Here is an 18,627-nt window from a genome sequence, read left to right as displayed (position 1 = left end):
CTCACCTCTCATCAACTCCTCTTGTGCTGGGATGTTTCTTCTGTAGGTGCTTCAACATGCACGTGCTCCCGTGAAAGGCAAGTTCAGCCTTGGATGTATTGCACATGACAGCATTCTTGGATTAATTTTTTTTTAAACTTTCCCACAGCTACTTCGATTTGTATGCACTCTGTCATAATTTGCGTCAAATTACCTGATATATAATTTTTCCAGATCATTCTAGACCTCTTTCAAAGCACTGGTAAACAGTGTCCTCTTCAGTCACTGTGAAATGTGCCTTCAGCTTAGTCAGTATGATGATGACGATACATTGTATTTATATTGCGGCTTTCTCCTACCCAAAGCGCTACACAAGGCAATTTGTTGCATATTTATTCTTTGGGATAAACCCCTTGAAATGCATCATTTTTAAGGGGGTCCTATTACACAAAAATTAAACCCTATAACTTCTCCGGTTACATATGTAACCTCGGTTCCCTGAAAGGAGGGAATGGGAACGCTTGGGGGTTATCCCCCTTCTCCAAAATACTGAAGCCTGATTGCATCGCAATGACGCTCAAGTGCTTGTACTAGGAGCGGAGCCTCCCGCTATATAGGACGGCACCCAGCGTCTTTTCCTCAGAATGTTCGAACGGGTAGGAGACTCTGAGGATTATAACACAGCAACGCGCACAGTGTCTCATTCCCTCCTTTCAGGGAACCGAGGTTACATATGACATCACGCTGCTGAAGCGGGGTGGTCTGCATGCAAACTTAAGCATATACCCGCTTAAGACTGTATTCAGCACCCATTCTGACATTCCTGGAAGTGCGCGCCATGCATTCAAATGATGGTTTAAGCACCTCGTGACATGTCCGGGACAGCTCGCTGTCTGACGATGGGGAACCGCCCACCGACTTAGGAGCATCGTTGATGTCTTTCGCACTGACAGGTCCACCGGAATGAGCCGGGGGAGCACTTGTGCTTGGACTGAGAGAAAGAAACCCCTAGTACAGAGCGCCCTTAAAAAACGGGACTCTGCTTATAACGCGCAATTGGGAACGATCGTGAGAGGAAAAAGAGCTCTTTTGCTGAATAGTATTTGGCTTGTGTCTGTTTGTTGCAATATAGTTAGCGCAAAAACACATTTTCCCTGTTGCCTGCAACATGCGAGGGGACAGGAGGGTGAAACACAGCAAGACGAACTCTCTTGCGAAGCGGCTCGTCGTCCGTCACTCTGGGCGGCCACTTCCCCCTCTGACCACCCCCGTCAGTTACAACTCTTGAGTGAGAACTGTTTCAGACGACTCGGCGCGTGCGGCAGGGAACTGAACGAATCATTCAAACTGATTCGCGAACCGATTCACTGGTTTGCCAACTGGTTTGATCAAGCCTTTGAACAGAATTGACTCAAAGGAATGAATAATTCGCGAATGGGCATCACTCATTGCCCAGAGTAAAGTAGACGGCGCGTTTGGAATAAATCGAAGCATTTTTAAATTGTATTGCATTAAGATAAAGTAACTAGAGGAGCGTCGCCCACAGTCATGAAGTAAAAGTACAGTTTTTTCACTAAAAATTTACTTGAGTAAAAGTACCCATTTTTAAATATACTCTAAAAGTATTAGTTACCCGAAAAATGGACTCAAGTAAATGTAACTCGTTACTACCCACCTCTGGGCGGAGGCAAGGGATTAGCTGGCGTGCAGTTCAGGATCATGGAAATCCTTGCACGGAGGACTTTGACTGTCATTTTCCTCACAGTCAAGCCCATCCAGCACTCCTTAAGAGACATCCTGTCTTCTTGCCGGATTGCCAAAGGGTAACTTGAAGTGAACAGCGTCCTCTTAGGGCATTTTCAGCGGCGATAAGAGTAGAATGGTGAGTAGAAGTCTTTGATTTGATGCTTGCTTCGTGAAGGAGAGAGATCCTGAGGTAATGATGCTGGGCATCATACTATATAGCGGGTGGCTCTGCCCCTAGTACGAGCGCTTGAACATTATTGACCGGTAAAATTTACCGGTGAAATGCAATCAGGCTTCAGTGTTTTGCATGTCATCAGCATAACAGTGAAACCCCAGAACACACTTTCTAATGATGTCACCAAGCTGCAACACATAAATACAAAACAAAGTGGGTCCGGGAACTGACCCCTGTGGGACACCCTGCTTAACTAATGTTGCCTCAGATTTGTTTTTCCCTAAACAAACATGCTGAAAATGATCGGTTAGATAGGATTTAAACCATTCAAACACAGGTTGCATGTTCTGTTAGGCATCTCTGATACTATCAAGGAGGATATTATGACATATAATGTCAAAACCAGCATTAATATCTAGCAGGACTAAAATGCTGCAAGCACCCATATCAGCAGAAGTGAGAAGGTAATTTGTGATCCATACAAGTGTGGTCTTTGTGCTGTCTCTAGATCTAACTCCATACTGGAACGGTTTCACTAAATTGTTTTTGGACAGATATTGCTGTAGTATGGGGAGAATTTGTGAGAGGAACCTCTCACTGGATATACAGAGGGTTGAGGTATACAACAACTTCATGATTTTAACTAAATCAAGATGGGTATTGCTCCAAAAATCTCTCCATTATCAAGAAAAGTGCCCAGCTGGTGGAATGACCTCCCTATCTCAATTTGAACAGTGTAGTCTGTAGCCATTTTCAAAACAACATATAAAGACACATCTTTTTCACCAGCACCTGACCAACTAATACTAGCACTTACCTATTTTATTCTATTCTGTTCTGTTCTATTCTATTTATTTAAAAAATAAAATACTATGTGTACTGTGCTTGAATAACTGAGGCTTGTCACAGCACTTGTATACTTTTGCTCTCTCATTGGTCTGATTGCTTCTATTATTCTCATTTGTAAATCGCTTTGGATAGAAGCGTCTGCTAAATGATTAAATGTAAATGTAAAAGGGAGTTCCACCTTGTTCTGACATTCAGAATCATGTTGTGAAATACTCTCTGGGGGGCTATCACAATCGCTCCAGACCACGTGATAACGAGTATCACCCCACAATAGCCCGTGTATGGGCTAATCTAAGAATAAATGGTGACCAGCAACTATTATGATTACCAACCTAGTAAAAATGACAGATTTCGGTAAAATAGTCTCACTAATGCCTTCTTTCCACAAGACTCAAGACAGACTAGAAAAAGACGATTCACACACTCTGAACAGAGATTCCCTAGGGAATTTGTGAATTTCTGAGTTTAAAAGAACCAGATACAGAAAACAATGCAGTTTGGGTAGAAATCTCACGAGATCTCTATCCCCTGTTGGCCGCCAGGCCCCAGCCTCGGAGGAGACACCACCACCTTATCGTACTTATGACGTTCCACAAATGAAACAGATTGTGGACGATTATGCACGACCTAGAGCTACCTATGAGGATAGAGAATATAACATCAGAATGGATCACTCTGAGTACGATGAATATTAGGGATGCACCGAATGTTCGGCAACCGAAATTATTCGGCCGAAAATAGCCAAAAAAAGCACTTTCGGTGAATAAGTAAAAAGGCAGAATAAATTTTGCCGAACAATGACGTTTTTAATGACGCGATCAAATAGTAACCCGCGTAGAGTGAGAGGCGCGCGCTTTATGCAGCAAACATGTCAGCAGTGTGGAAGCACTTTAAAGTGTCAGAGAAAGAGGCAAAAATTGGATGATCAACCATTCTCTGTTGTAGAGGATGTTGGATTTCGCAGGCTTATAGACCATATTGAGCCCCGTTACACCATGCCTAGTAGACGGCATTTCTCAGACGTGTGCTTAACTGAGATGTATAACGTCGTTTCAACTCACGTCCATGAGCTCTTGGCTACAGATATTGCAGCCCTCAGCTTCACGACTGATATTTGGAGCTCGGATGTGAGCCCCACCAGTATGCTGAGTTTAACTGCGCAGTGGATCGACACAGATTTCAAGCTACAAAAGATTGTGCTTCACTCACAAGAGTTTAGAGGGTCCCATACAGCTGTAGCCATATCCGAGGCGTTCGCCAACATGTTTGACACTTGGCGTATCGACCGATCTAAAGTGCATGCGGTAGTCAGTGACAACGCAAGAAATATGGCTAAAGCCATGGAAGATAGTGATCTGAAAGGCATACGGTGTATGGCACACACAATTCAACTGGCGGTCAACGAGGGATTGTTGAGTCAGCGCAGTATAGCAGATGTGATAGCGATAGGCAGGAAAATTGTTGGCCATTTTAAACATTCACCGCTTGCCTATGCGCGCCTACAATCTATCCAAGAACAGTTCGGAACGCCACAAAAACGTTTCCAACAAGATGTGAGCACAAGGTGGAACAGTACATATTATATGCTGGAAAGCCTTTTTGCGCAAAAGCGAGTCTTGGCTACATACATAGCAGATCATGACCTGCCCGCGACATTCACCGCATACCAGTGGGTGTTAATCGAGAACGTTCTCTCTCTTCTCGCCCCCTTTGAGCAGATAACAAAAGAGATAAGCTCATCTGATGCATCTGTGGCAGACGTCATACCTTTACTTGCAGCACTAAAGCGTCTTTTAAACAAAGAGGCTGAAACAGACCACGGAGTGAAAACAACTAAAAGTGCGCTCTTAGAAGCTGTCAGCACACGATTTAGTCAGGACTCAGAACCCCTGTACTGCATCGCGACTGTGCTTGATCCACGATATAAAGATCATTACTTGGATGTGGGGAAAAAGCTGCGCACACGAGAAATGATCCAGGCCGAGTTGGATTTGGGAAAGCCGCTTGGTGATGGAGACGGTCAGGTGATGCACAGCGCAGGAGATGAAAACAGCGCAGAGAGTAAACGGGCTCGTACTACAGATGAGCCGCGCACAGTCTCGCTGTCTGACATGTTCGATGAGATCCTCCAAGAGAATAACCCATTTGCAAGACAGAGGACAAGCTCAACCGCTCAACAGTTAAGATGGTTATCTCTCAGAAGTCCCCATCCCCAGGAGCAATAACCCTCTCGAATTTTGGAGGACCAATCAAGGCCGCTTTCCCGACCTGGCGCAGATGGCACGCAGGTAGGCTACTTCTATGTGAAATTAATTTAAGATTTTATTTATATTTTGGATTATGGTAACACTTTATAAGTAGTTTCTATTTTTAACATTAACTAACAATGAAAAACCCTTATTAAAAGCATTTATTAATCTTAATGTTAACATTTACTAATACAGTATTAAAACCAAGTATCACATTTTTAATTTTTTAATTAAAAAGTATCAAAAATGGTAGGCCTATTTGTTAAAATTGTTAATGCACTTATACTAACATGAACTAAATATTTTTTATTATCTTACATTAACGAAGATTAATAAATACCATAACAAATGTATTGGTCATTGTTAGTTAATGCAATAATGTTAACAAAAGGAAACATTGTAAAGTGTTACTACCTATATTTTATATTATGTATTTTGTGAAAATTTAACTATTTTCAGTGTAGTAAAATAGTAGGCCTACACTGGGTTTCAACCATTTCATTATCTTGAAGACATTGTTCGTTTTGAAATGAGCAACTGTCAGAAAACTGCAATAAAAATTTCAACTATTCTGCAGGTACTTGTCTGCTCCATGCACAAGCACCGACAGCGAGAGACTGTTTAGTGCTGCATCTCATGTCATCGATGAGAAGAGGAACCGACTTTCATGTGAGAAAGCAGAGAAGCTACTTTTCATAAAGAAGAACCTGCCACTTTTCCTGAAGAAGTAGGCTAAGTAGGCTTATGTCTAGGACAGTTATTAATTTGTTGTGGGTTCATCCACATTTTTTGCACTATTCAATGCACATTTGTTGTTGTAGACATACAGAGTTACATTCTTTCAGCAGTCAGTTATAGGCCTAACATAGGCTATTCAAGAAGGGGGGCTTCAAAGATGGTCAAATAAAAATATTTGTTTATTTTACTAATTTATTTATTTTAAGTTATATTGTGCTTTGTTTGTATAATATCTGCTGGAATGTAAAAAAAAAATTTCAATGTTAAATAAATATTTTGAAATTGTAATTTTGTTATTTGATTTATTTCTCTGAAAAGCAACACAAAATAGTAAAAAGCTCATTTTTACTATTTAATTATTGTAATGGTGAAAAAATTGGCAAAATAAATGGAAAAAAATGCGAAACGCCGCGTTCGGTATTCGGCCTTCGGCCAAGCATTTCATTATTATTCGGCTTCGGCCAAGAATTTCATTTCGGTGCATCCCTAATGAATATGTTCAGGAGGAGGAGGATGACTTTGGGGCTCCAGAGTATCCACGGGCTCAGAACATCAGCTATAGAGACATGTATCTTGACTCTACTCATGCTCCACGGATAAGAGGAAGGGACACAAATTCCTTTCACAATAGAGCAGATCGTGATACTAACAACAGAACTTTCTATAGCAGGGACCAACATTTTTATGGCAACAGTAAAAGGGATAGAGATAGACGTGAACTCCCCAGAAACAGAGACAGGAGGGAGTGAAAAACAAAAATCCAACTACATTCCTGCACCGCCAAAGCTTAAAATAGCCATGAAACTGATGTACGATCTCATCAGGATGATGTATCATCTCAGTAAAGTCACCACCAGAGTGACAAATAACACTCCAAGATCCTTGAGGAGGTTGACTCAATTACTGAGTGATACAATCAAACCAGCTGCCCCTAATGAAAGGGTGCTGCAATTGCTGGAGGGCAACGCACGTAATTGGGCCCACACAGCACAACAAATCTTAGAGGAACATTATGATTTGAAAATTGAACAAACGATGGTTGAATTGAAGGAAAGAACCAACCAAACTGACTGGGCACGCTAATGTTGGGCACGCTACCCATATCAGCAGAAGTGAGAAGGCCTTTGAGGTGGCAAGTGGTTGGGCCCAAAAAAACTTCAGAAATAAGATTGACTCAGGAACTCTGGAGAGAACTGAGGCGTTGTTTACTGATGAGTTTTCCGGTAACAATGAGAATCTTGAAGTTACAGAAGCCCAACAGATAAATGCCAATTCCACCCCTCGTCAGGGCTGGACTGGGACAAAAAAAGGGCCCTGGCATTTTTGCTCAGACCGGCCCATCACAATCGGTCGGACACAACCAACAAGTACACCATCCTTGCGGTCCCTGTAGATATGCATATCTACTGTTCCATTCCCAAAAACCCCTACAAAGCTGAGAACTAAGTGCCATGGACCAGTGTACTCACTCTCTCTTTACTCCCTGGTGGTGATCAAAGGTGACAGTGGAGTAGGGCCTACACAAAGTGAGGGCACCCTGAGAGAGAGAGAGGGACAAGAATGATAACTGAATGAGTAAAATGATCACCATACAAGTATCTTTAATATATAACAATGTAGAGAGATGGTTGCACATATTTTATACTTTCTTAGTGGAAATGGCTCCATGGTGCTCTGAACATCCTCAAAAACAATGAACTACAAAAGTGAGGACATCCTAAAAGAGAGAGAGGGAGAGGGAATAATGAGTCACATTTTCAGTCTACAATATTATGAATATTTTTTTTAATAATAATATCAATAATCTCATCTCACCTTACAATAGCAGCAGTTTCCTCAGTAGCTTGCTCTTCTCTGCAACTCTGTCTATTACAGAGAGATGATTTAATAATTAAAATAATCAAATGGCATCATCAGTTTTTCTAGAGAAGGGCCGTCGACGGTCGTTACGGGTTTTAAAGGGTTAACATTAGAATAGTCATCCAAAGTTGCAATTGAATAAGTTAACTCTGCTAACCTAGCTACAAAAACAATGCAAAATAGCTTATGCTGTGTTATTTGACTTTAGCTGACTGAGTGGCTAGTGCAGTAAATGACAATCTGACAGACTTTATAATAACGACAACGTTTATGTTGTCTTATTATAATATTCATTGATTTAGGTAAATCATCATCATCTTCGTCGTGGCCCAGCTAGGCCCACACACACTATCCTCCTGCATCCGCCCTGATTAACACTCCCTCCCTGTTAAATCATGTAGCTACCATGCTTAACGTTTCAATTACACTCTCCTGCTCACTCTGTCCCTCCTTGACTTCACTGTCAGACACCTGCTCCTCTGCCTGGGTGCCGCCATGGCTAGTCACCTCTCCTCCATGTGCTATGTTCACCTGTTTTTGCAAAGTGTCGTCAGGTACTGTTGGCTTGGAAACTGAAGCTACAGCACTAAACATGTCGGTTATTTTTGCACATGTTGAGGCATCAACCTCTAGAATTTTTCCCCTGCCCCTGCTTTATGGGCCGGTCGTTGGCCAATTAAAAAAAAAAAAAAAAAAAACATATTATATGGACCGGCCCCCAAGTGCGTCGGCCCAACGGGCATTTGCCCGGTATGCCAGATTACCAGTCCAGCCCTGCCCCTCGTGGCACGTATGCACAGGCAGTAATTGGGGGCACACAGACGGTGGTTAGACCTAAAACTGGTGTCAAACATGTCAATGTGCAAATTCAAACATCTCCTAAGAACAGGAGACACGGTGATGGCAGGTCAACCCCACCACCCAATGGACGGGATTGGTCATTCGACCAAGATTTCCCGCCCCTTGATCCACCTCCTATGACACAAACCTCACCATTGGATACACCTCTTAGGCCTCCAGACCCTTTGCCTCCGAGACAACCGCGTAGGATTGTCACTGAGTTGCTGGTGGATACCAGCACTGTCGAACAACCAACAGAACGAGTAGAACCACAATTAATACAGTTAGAAGCAGAAACTGATATTGTAACAGATAAAAACCAAGAATTGAATGATAAATTTGACAGAAATTTCAGGTAGGAGTGTAAAATAGTGCATAATGAACACTATAAATCAAATAATTACTCTTCATTAAACTTACAAAACAGCTGTGGTGATATTAAGAGCTTATTCAGGATCACAGATATGCATGCATTTACGTTCACTTAAGTCAGTAAGTTGACTTTATTAAAGTCACTTGCAACTTTCGTCACAATACAGATGATGGATACACTTTTAAAAGAATCTGCGGATTACACGTGCTCCGAACCGTGGGGGATGGATCAAGTCAGATCTGTTAGAACCCTAAAAACTTTTTATAGCGCAAAAATAAAAAAAAATTAACTAGCTTACCTATCGTCCAACTCATCGCACCGCTGCCATCAAAACCATGCAGTTGTCATCTCTTCTTCTTCTTTGTGTTCTTTGAATCACAACTAAATTCTTGCAATACCACCTCCAGCTGTAACTCTGTGTCATGTACAAGACATTACATAAATAAATCTAAAGCCCTAGGAGGTTTGTACAGCCTACTTGGAGCTCAAGTCCCACCAATTTGGAGCTGGCTCCGACCTCCATTTACACAGTCCTGGATGGCCGGTGTTCTGCAGAGTTTAACTCCAACCCCAATTAGACCTGAACCAGCTAATCGAGCTCTTACTAGGCATACTAGAAACTTTCTGGCAGGTGTGTTGAGGCAAGTTGCAGATAAACTCTGCAGGACAGCGGCCCTCCTGGAACGAGTTTGGGCACCCCTGGTCTCAAACTCAATTCCTGGAGGGCCACAACTCTGCAGAGGTTAGCTCCAACCCTAATCAAACACACCTGATCCAGCTAATCAAGGTCTTTAGGATTACAAGAACTTCCAAATAGGTGTGAGTTGGAGCTGGTTGGAGCTAAACTCAGCAGAGCTGTGGCCCTCCAGGAATTGAGTTTGAGACCACTGGTTTACACCTAACTCCCTAATTGCTACTAAAAACTACCGCAAACTTGGCAACACTGCGAAGTTGTGCAGATGCTGTGAGGGGGAAACAGGGAAACTGAATTCACCGGAACAGCAGCTTGAAGCTACTGCTACGTGATAACGATCGTGCCCGCGCAGACAAGATGGTACATGACCACTGGAGAGAAAGAATTCCTCTCAGTGTCGTTTATAATGCTAGAACTGACCTGATTTCGGCTGTGCCTAGAACGTGACTCGTAACATTGCTTTCATGGATGGCAATATGTCAAGTTACAAGGCCATTCCACATTTCAGTGATGTGCCACAAGATGAACTAGCTTCTTACTTGACAAGTCTGGAGCCAGCAGCACTCAAGAGCTTCATCATCTGGAGTTTGGATTTGGATGCGTTCTGGAATGGCCAATAAGAGAGACTACCTGCGTTGAGTACTTAGGCCAGACGATACAAAGATGCTGTCTCAAACTCAGTGGATGCTGAAAGAAGCAACAGCATCTATAAGCTGGTGTTATCAAGCCGAAGGAGGTCAACTACTAACCAATATCTCAGAGCTTGGTTTTTCTTGTATCACAACCAACGGCTCCGCAGTGGAGATTTTGAAAGAGAGGAAATTGAGGATGATTCAGTAGATTTTGAGCTGTAGTTTCACACACATTATACAGCTATATGGGTATAAGAAATTTCATGTGTTTTTTCTCTTATCCTTTATCAAATGTGTGGAAATAATGCATAGTTGGCATACTTTAGAGTGGATGAATTGCTTGCACAAGTTGATGCATTTAATTTTTTGACGCTGATTCAGTGTTGGCGTCCTGTTAATGAATTATGTAATTTCAATGATTTAATTGTTTTATAATTAATGCAGTGTTTGCATTAAGTTACTGCATTGTTGGCATGTTCTAAAATTGATAAATACCTTCCGCTAACTGGAGAAGCCATTAATATAAAACTGTGAAATGGCAAGTGAATTATTTGATGTTACATTTGAAGTGAAATAGTGGAAAAGTTATCACTCGTCTTTTTAAAAATCACAAAAACTGTCACACTTTCATAAAGAAAAAAAACACATTCCTGAGGCGGAAAAATGATCAGCAAGTGTATGGAACACAAAAAAGATTGGATTCTAAAGCTGCTTTCACATGTGTAAAAGAAAATCATCAGTGTCCGTCCTGTGTAGGCATGGATATCCTGTTTCGCTATGCTGAGCTCCGTTAACTCGGGAGTGTAGTGCGTCACCTTAAAGGAACACTCCATTTTTATTTTTTTTTGAAAATAGGCTCATTTTACAACTCCCCTAGAGTTAAACAATTTTGTTTTACCATTTTTAAATCCATTCGGCCGATCTCCTGGTCTGGCGGTAGCACTTTTAGCTTAGCTTAGCATAGATCATTGAATTGGATTAGACCATTAGCATCTCGCTCAAAAAACTGACCAAAGAGTTTTTATAATTTTCCTATTTAAAGCTTTGACTCATCTGTAGTTACATCGTGTACTAAGACCGACAGAAAATGAAAAGTTGTGATTTTCTAGGCTGATATGGCTAGGAACTATACTCTCATTCTGGCGTAATAATCAAGGAATTTTGCTGCCGCACCATGAGTGCAGCAGGCGCAGTGATATTACGCAGCACCTGAAAGTAGTCCCCAGCTATATCATAACTAGCTACTTAGCGGGGACTACTTTCAGGCGCTAATATTTTAGTTAACTATAGTTGATCAGTTTTATTAGTCATTTTCCACAAATATTCTGCAATTTGAATAGGATATTTCACTGTCGCATTTTCACTTTGAGAAGTTGCTATGGTTTGTACTATGGTTTGTAAATCTATTTTTGTTCCTTTGAAATGCTGGGACAGAAAATCCTTCAGCTCTCATAATTTATTTTGGTCAAAGATCCGCTTAAGGTATTAAATATGTGTAGGCACCTCTTGCACCCGTTGGCATTTTTCTTCTTCTGCTCGAGTCTATGGCAGCCCATAAAACCGCTTGCAGGAAAGTCATGAAATTTGGCCCACAGATAGAGGACAATCTCAACATTAACCATAGCAAGTTTGGAGTCTCCAACTCTCTAGCGCCACCACTAGTCCAAAGTTGCACTTATGTTTATGCTAATGACTTTTGAACTGTAAAGTTTAGATAGAAAATGCTTATGCCGACTCAAATGGACACAATTTAAAATTCTACGGCTCAAGATTTTTCGCAGTATTTCATAATTCGATAAACCTACTTCTTCGAACTCATCCTAGATAGTTTGTCTGATTTTCACAAAAATTGGCTCAGGTCATCTTCAGACCATGCTAACAGGCTTGTTCGAGATGGACTATACTAGCCTGCCACCGGCTTTAATTAAGAGACGTCAAGTTAGACACTTTCTGCTCCCGGTAGTGACGCTCGCACGGTCTTTCAAGTCAAGTCACCTTTATTTATATAGTGCTTTTAACAATACAGATTGTTTCAAAGCACTTAACAGTATCAAATTGGAGGATAGAGTGTCAGTAATGTATAAAAATAAGATTAAACACTCAATTTTCAGTTAAAGGCATTTCATTAATGAGTTCAGAGATGTTATTGTCTAGCTCAGTTTAGTTTAAATAGTATCTGTGAAATCTAATATCCCCAACTGAGCAAGCCAGAGGCGACGGCGGCAAGGAACCAAAACTCCCCCCAGGTGAAAAACAAGTACACTTCCATAATGCACTTAAAGTGCTCTATTTTCGCGCACTAATTTTGTACTTAATACACTAACAATTATCCTTTAGTACTCCTTAAGATAAACTTAAGATCATCTAAGTGTACTCAACTGTGCTATTTTGAGACACCATGAATATGAACTAAAATGCACTTTTAGCATACTATCTTTGTATTTAAAAAATGTATTTAGCTACCACTTGTAGTACACTTGAACCCATCTTTCATACACTAGTACACTCAAGTGTACTACAAGTGGTAGCTAAATACATTTTTTAAATACAAAGATAGTATGTTAAAAGTGCATTTTAGTTCATATTCATGGTGTCTCAAAATAGCACAGTTGAGTACACTTAGATGATCTTAAGTTTATCTTAAGAAGTACTAAAGGATAATTTTTAGTATATTAAGTACAAAATTAGTGCGCGAAAATAGAGCACTTTAAGTGCATTATGGAAGTGTACTTGACAAAATGGAGAAAAAAAACTTGGGAGAAGCCAGGCTCAGTCGGGGGGCCAGTTCTCCTCTGGCCAGGATATTATTGTTTATTTATTGTTTACTTAATGTTTTAAATTAAATTTATTTATTTATATTTTATATTGTTGCAATTTCTAACAATAATAGTATTGTGTAGTTAGGTATTTTATTATATTTTTGGTTATTTTCTTTTATCTTTTAGTTTTATTGTATTTAAGTCGAGGTCTTCACTGGGGATATGTCCCCGGGGCTCGTCCAGGTGTCCCGGCCTCCGCCAACGATCAGGGAGACATCATCTCCCGGCGCCGATCCACCATCTGATCCGGACATGGACTGAGAAACAGAATAAGAAACAGACAAATATTAGCGTAGATGCCATTCTTCTTATGATGTAACGAGTGCATCGTGTGTTATGAGGAGTGTTCCCGGTTCCGGTTGATCTAGTTAATGCAGCCTAACAATCCTTTAACAGATTTGAATAATAGAAGTGTATTAGTGTGTTATATGTAAGCCAGGTTAAAGAAATGTGTCTTTAATCTAGATTTAAACTGTCAGTGTGTCTGCCTCCCGAACAGTGTTAGGTAGATTGTTCCAGAGTTTGGGTGCTAAATAGGAAAAGGATCTCCCGCCCGCAGTTGATTTTGATATTCTAGGTATTATCAAACGGCCAGAGTTTTGAGGACGCAGCAGACATGGAGGACTATAATGTGATAAGAGTTCGCTCAAGTACTGAGGAGCTAAGCCATTCAGGGCTTTATAAGTAGTTAACAAGACTAAGATCTCTTGACCTTAACACTTCTATGGTGATGATACGCAGATTTCTATTCATTCAAGACTAGGTCAACATGTGGACGTTCTTTCTATCTGTATTACTTAGATCAAGAATTGGATGTCTAATACTTTTCTGTCTTTAGCTCCAAAACTGAAGTTGTGCTCCTCGGCTCTCCCCATCAACTGCAAAATGCTGGTTCTCTTACTTTGTCTGTTAATGGTGTTGCTTTGGAGTTTCAAAGCAAACTAAAAAATCTCGGTGTTATCTTTGATGCTACACTGTCATTCAAGCATTTTGTGCAGAATACAGTTAAGACATCCTTTTTTCACCTCAGAAATATAGCACGTTTACGTCCAATGTTGTCCTTCTCAGTTGCTGAGAGGTTGATAAACTCTTTTGTCTTGTCACATGTTGACTATTGTTATGGTGTTCCTGTTAAGTTAAGTTAAGTTCCTGTTAAGTTCTCCATTAACAAACTTCAATATTTACAAAAGTCAGCTGCTAGAATTCTGTCTGTGGTCAGGGCTGGTGATCATATTACCCCCGTTTTGGAGTCTTTGCACTGGCTTCCTGTCCTGTATTGATTTTAAAATTCTTATGCTGACATATAAGGCTTTGAAAGGAAAGGGGAAAGGGAAAAGGAAGTAGTGTGTGGCCAAGTATGGTGACCCATACTCGGAATTTGTGCTCTGCATTTAACCCATCCAAGTGTACACACATACACTCGGAGCAGTGCATGTACTTGACTGACGTTTTAATGCCTTACACACCATGTCGTAATCTGCATTCCTCTCAGAGTGGTCTTTTAGTTGTTCCCAAGACACTGCTTGAGGGGTGATGGAGCATTTTCTTCTTTTGCTCCTAAGCTTTGGAATTCTCTCCCTACAGACATCAGGGAACCAAATTCACTAGTGACATTTAAAACTCTTTGGCTTTTACTTGATCATTCATTTTATTTGTGCATTGTTTGTTGTATATTTAAAGTGTAGTATTATTATGAAGTATATGTGATCAAAAGTACACTGAATTCTGTTGTCTTTTCTGCTCAAGTGAAACCGAAAGTAAACAGAGCTCTGCAGGAAAAAAAACTAATTACTGGAAAAGAAGTCATGGGTGTGTGTGTGTGTGTGTATGAGAGAGAGAGAGATTGTTTGAAAAAGCTGTATAGCGATCTTTGCTAACGGTGTGTTCGTGCCTATGAAGTAAGTAGCAGTCTATTCATCCACTGTTCTCTACTATGTTTATGAGTGTGTATATTTACATACTAGATTCCTCACATAGATCACTGTTATGTTTACATGACATAATCTGCTGTATGTGCCATTAATTAATTTTATACTTATTATTTCTATATCTTTATTTTTTAGAGAAACCACACGCACATGCCTGATCATCCCTGGTAAAAGTCTCTAACCTAATGCTTCATAGCAGATGTGTTAATCAAACGTTACAGAGCTAACAGTAGCAACTCATTTTTACAGTTTCCTTTACTGTTGTTCTCTGATTCTGACAGTTCATCCACCTGCCTCATCTGAAGCTTTCATTGACCGCCTGTTATTATCTGTGGAGATATGCAGCACCAAGACTTGTCCTTACAGGCACAACGGTCACACTGGTGAATTCCAGACATCTTTTGCCTCTTCTGTTACTGAGCAAGAGTGAAACTTGAATGTTTGATTAGCTCAGCTTGCTGCTCAAGTTACAAGGGTTAAATGTAATATTTAAAACCAACTATCTACAGTAGTTCTTGTTTCCTCAATCTGCATACACTGTTTCAACACACTAACTTCCACCAGGCTTGGAGCTGGTGCAACTCGTCCTTAAAGGAATATTTCCTAAGCTTCTAAAACATTTCAGAATAAAATATTAATCCTGCAAGGAAAAGGAACACTGTGACTTGTTTTTACGACGGCATTTGCGTATGAGTGTGTATGCCACACGCTTTCTGCACATGCTCAGTGCAGTCCTGAGAGACCGTGCATGCAAACCACATCCTGATTCACTCAAGATACAACATCTGCTGTAAGATTTGAGGCGTTTTTCAAAATCAGCTCGCCTGTTCAAACGGATCACTTCAACCTCCTAGACAAGCCATGGATTTTGAGAACAGCAAAGAAGGATGTAAAAACTGCAGAAAGAATTGCAATAACAAATGCCAATGTCATTGTCATACAATAACCCAAAGTCCTAAACCTAAGCAAAGGACTGAGGAGAAGACGCCTGAAGGGCCTTCAAAAGAATGTGGCTTCTGTGACTGCGGCTACTGTTATTTCGTCCCCTGTGACAGTGGCCCTTGTGATTGTGGCTCCGGTGATGGTGGCTCTGGTGATGGTGGTGCCGGTGATGGAGGTGCCGGTGATAGTGGCCCTTGTGATTGCGGCTCCTGTGATTGCGGCCCCTGTGATTGCGGCTCCTGTGATTGCGGCCCCTGTGATTGCGGCTCCTGTGATTGCGGCCCCTGTGATTGCGGCTCCTGTAATATTCAGTGAATGTTTGCAGGATGTTGGTCAGACAGGTGAGAAACATTTGTCTCTTTAATGACTGCTTCTAAAAAATGGACATTTAACAATTTCTCTCCAGTTTTATCAAAGTTTTATCTAATTGTGGCTGTTTAAATGTGTTCTGAACATTGATCAGTACTTCCACAACATTTATACATCTTAATGATAATTTCAACATTTACTAATACATTAGAGTTAATAGGTTAGAACTATGTCAGCGCCAATAGCCTTGCGGTTAGTGCGCTGATATATATAGTGCAACTGCACTCACTGCGACCCGAGTTCGAATCCCAGTTTGTGGTCCTTTGCTGATCCCGCTCCCCTCTCTTCACCCAATGCTTTCCTGTTACACTCTACACTGTCCTTTACAAATAAAGGCATAAAAAGCCCATAAATAAATATTCATAAAAAAAAAAAAGGTTAGAACTATACTTAGTATGAAATAAATGTATTTTAAATAGATTACTTTTTACCAGGGTAAATATATGTAATTATTATGGTTGTTTTGATTTTTTAACTTATTGAAAAGACACTGCCCATTTCAACCTTTTTTATTTGTAGGCATAGCAAATATTTCATGTTGATACTGAACTTTGTTTTTATTATTAAGTAATTAATCTGTCTGGATTTGTAGATGGATTTGTGGAGACAACGCAGTACTCGGGACGGGTTTCAGCTCCAGTGTAGAACATCATCAACACAAAGACAACACCACTGTCATCTACAATAAACATCAGGACATCTTTAGTGCCATCAAGGATGTCAAACGTCACGAAGACAATATTATCTGTACATATAATACAGTTCCAGCCAAAAGATCAAAGTCAAAATTATAATAGCCTATTTGAAAAATATTGTTAGCTGATGCTAATGGCTGGCTAGCTAGCTACTATTGTGTTATTTACTTAATATACTCAATATGATATTATCCTATGCAAAATGCCCTTATGTAATCCAAATATTAATCAAGATGTTTAATTACTATTTTACTGGATGTGTGATATGTGTAATACAGATTGTAAGTCTTAAAGGGCCATCCATTGACCAAAACAGGTGTTTTATCAGTGAACTTAACCTGATGAACTTTGGGTAATTTCCAGAATATGACAGGTACAAGTAAACAACTGTGATGTATGTCCTCTGGGATCACCGCCAACCAATAGGGGCGATGGAATAAAGATGTTTTTAAAAATGGCGGATCTGGCCAAATTCCACCATTAAAAATGGACCAGGTGGGCTAGTAATTAATTGTGGCGAACCAGACAAGCGTAGCCAATAAAAAACGGAACTACCAACTTTGGGTAGTGAAAATGGTATAAAATGGATGGACGGACAGACAAAGATTCAGATGCGGTGACCGTTATCTCGGCTTGTTACTTTGTTTAATAAAGTCTTATTTTGACATCTGGAACTCTGCTTCTTGAACTTCATTGATCACATTGAGGAGATCATCTACTGACTTTGGGCCACAACACTACCTGATGCTAACTTGAGGTCATTTTTAAATATACAGTCCAAATATTTGTAATCAACCAACTAGTTAGAATACATTTGATGGAAAAACAAAGGATTTGATGTTCAGAACAGAATAACTACAGTAATTGCCCACTGCTCCCTGGGGGGCTTTTTACCCCACACACTATGTTTGAGAAAGATCATTCTAAATATAATTATATTTTTCTTAAATAACATATACTCCCTATCTACAGGCCCTACTGTTCTCATATCATATATATCTGTGATTTTCTATAAAACAACAAGCTTTAAAACGCTTTTTTTACTGGGGGTGTTTTTGACGCATAGATCGTGTGTGTCCTCAAGTGACAGAAACCTCGAACACTTTCCACAGCACTCACCTGCCTCGGTCTTTCACACGCACTTCAAACAGACGGCTCCTGAAGACAACAAAAGTTGGTGTTGTATTCAGCAGGTGCCCTTTTATATTTCCTGGCACCCGCCTATGAAGTCATAAGCTATGTGGACCAATAGGATTGGCGTTGTTTTACAAGTGCTTCAGACACTGGTCATGCTGGCGGCATTCCCCAATGTGGCGTTCCCTCTCAGGGAACCATGGTTACATTAGTTGGCTCAACCTTTACTGAACTAGCTTTATAGTCCATTCATATAGTCCTCATTGCAGGGGGTCACGAAACTTGTTCCTGGAGTTGGAGTTTAGCACCAACTTGCCTCAACACACCTGCCTTGAAGTTTCAGTTATACCAAGCAAGACCTTGATTAGCTGGTTCAGGTGTGTTTGATTAGGGTTGGAGCTAAACTCTGCAGGTCACCGGCCCTCCAGGAGTTTGGTGACCCCTGATTTATTGTAACGAGGTTACCTGTACCACTGGCAGAGAAACATCCCTGCTGTACTTGACAGTTGGGATGGTATTTTTAGAATTGAAGACTTCCACTTTCTTACACCACCCTGCTGAAAAATCCTGCATATACCAGCATGGATTCCAAGCTGGTCCATGCA

General features: G+C 40.6%; 1 protein-coding gene across 1 annotated transcript; it reads left to right on the top strand.

Moving 5' to 3' along the window:
* The first annotated feature begins 2,517 nt into the window (after positions 1-2,517).
* LOC306866782 (zinc finger BED domain-containing protein 4-like) lies at positions 2,518-6,022 on the top strand. Its single transcript, XM_079412127.1, has 2 exons — positions 2,518-5,037; positions 5,576-6,022. Exon 1 carries the CDS (start codon positions 3,547-3,549, stop codon positions 4,972-4,974), a length of 1,428 nt encoding a protein of 475 aa, XP_079268253.1. The 5' UTR covers positions 2,518-3,546; the 3' UTR covers positions 4,975-5,037; positions 5,576-6,022.
* The last annotated feature ends 12,605 nt before the right edge of the window (positions 6,023-18,627 follow it).

This window comes from Barbus barbus (assembly GCF_936440315.1).
Source record: "Barbus barbus genome assembly, chromosome: 4".
In the NCBI taxonomy this organism is placed as follows: domain Eukaryota; kingdom Metazoa; phylum Chordata; class Actinopteri; order Cypriniformes; family Cyprinidae; genus Barbus; species Barbus barbus.
This window is presented reverse-complemented; position numbering and strand designations above follow the sequence as displayed.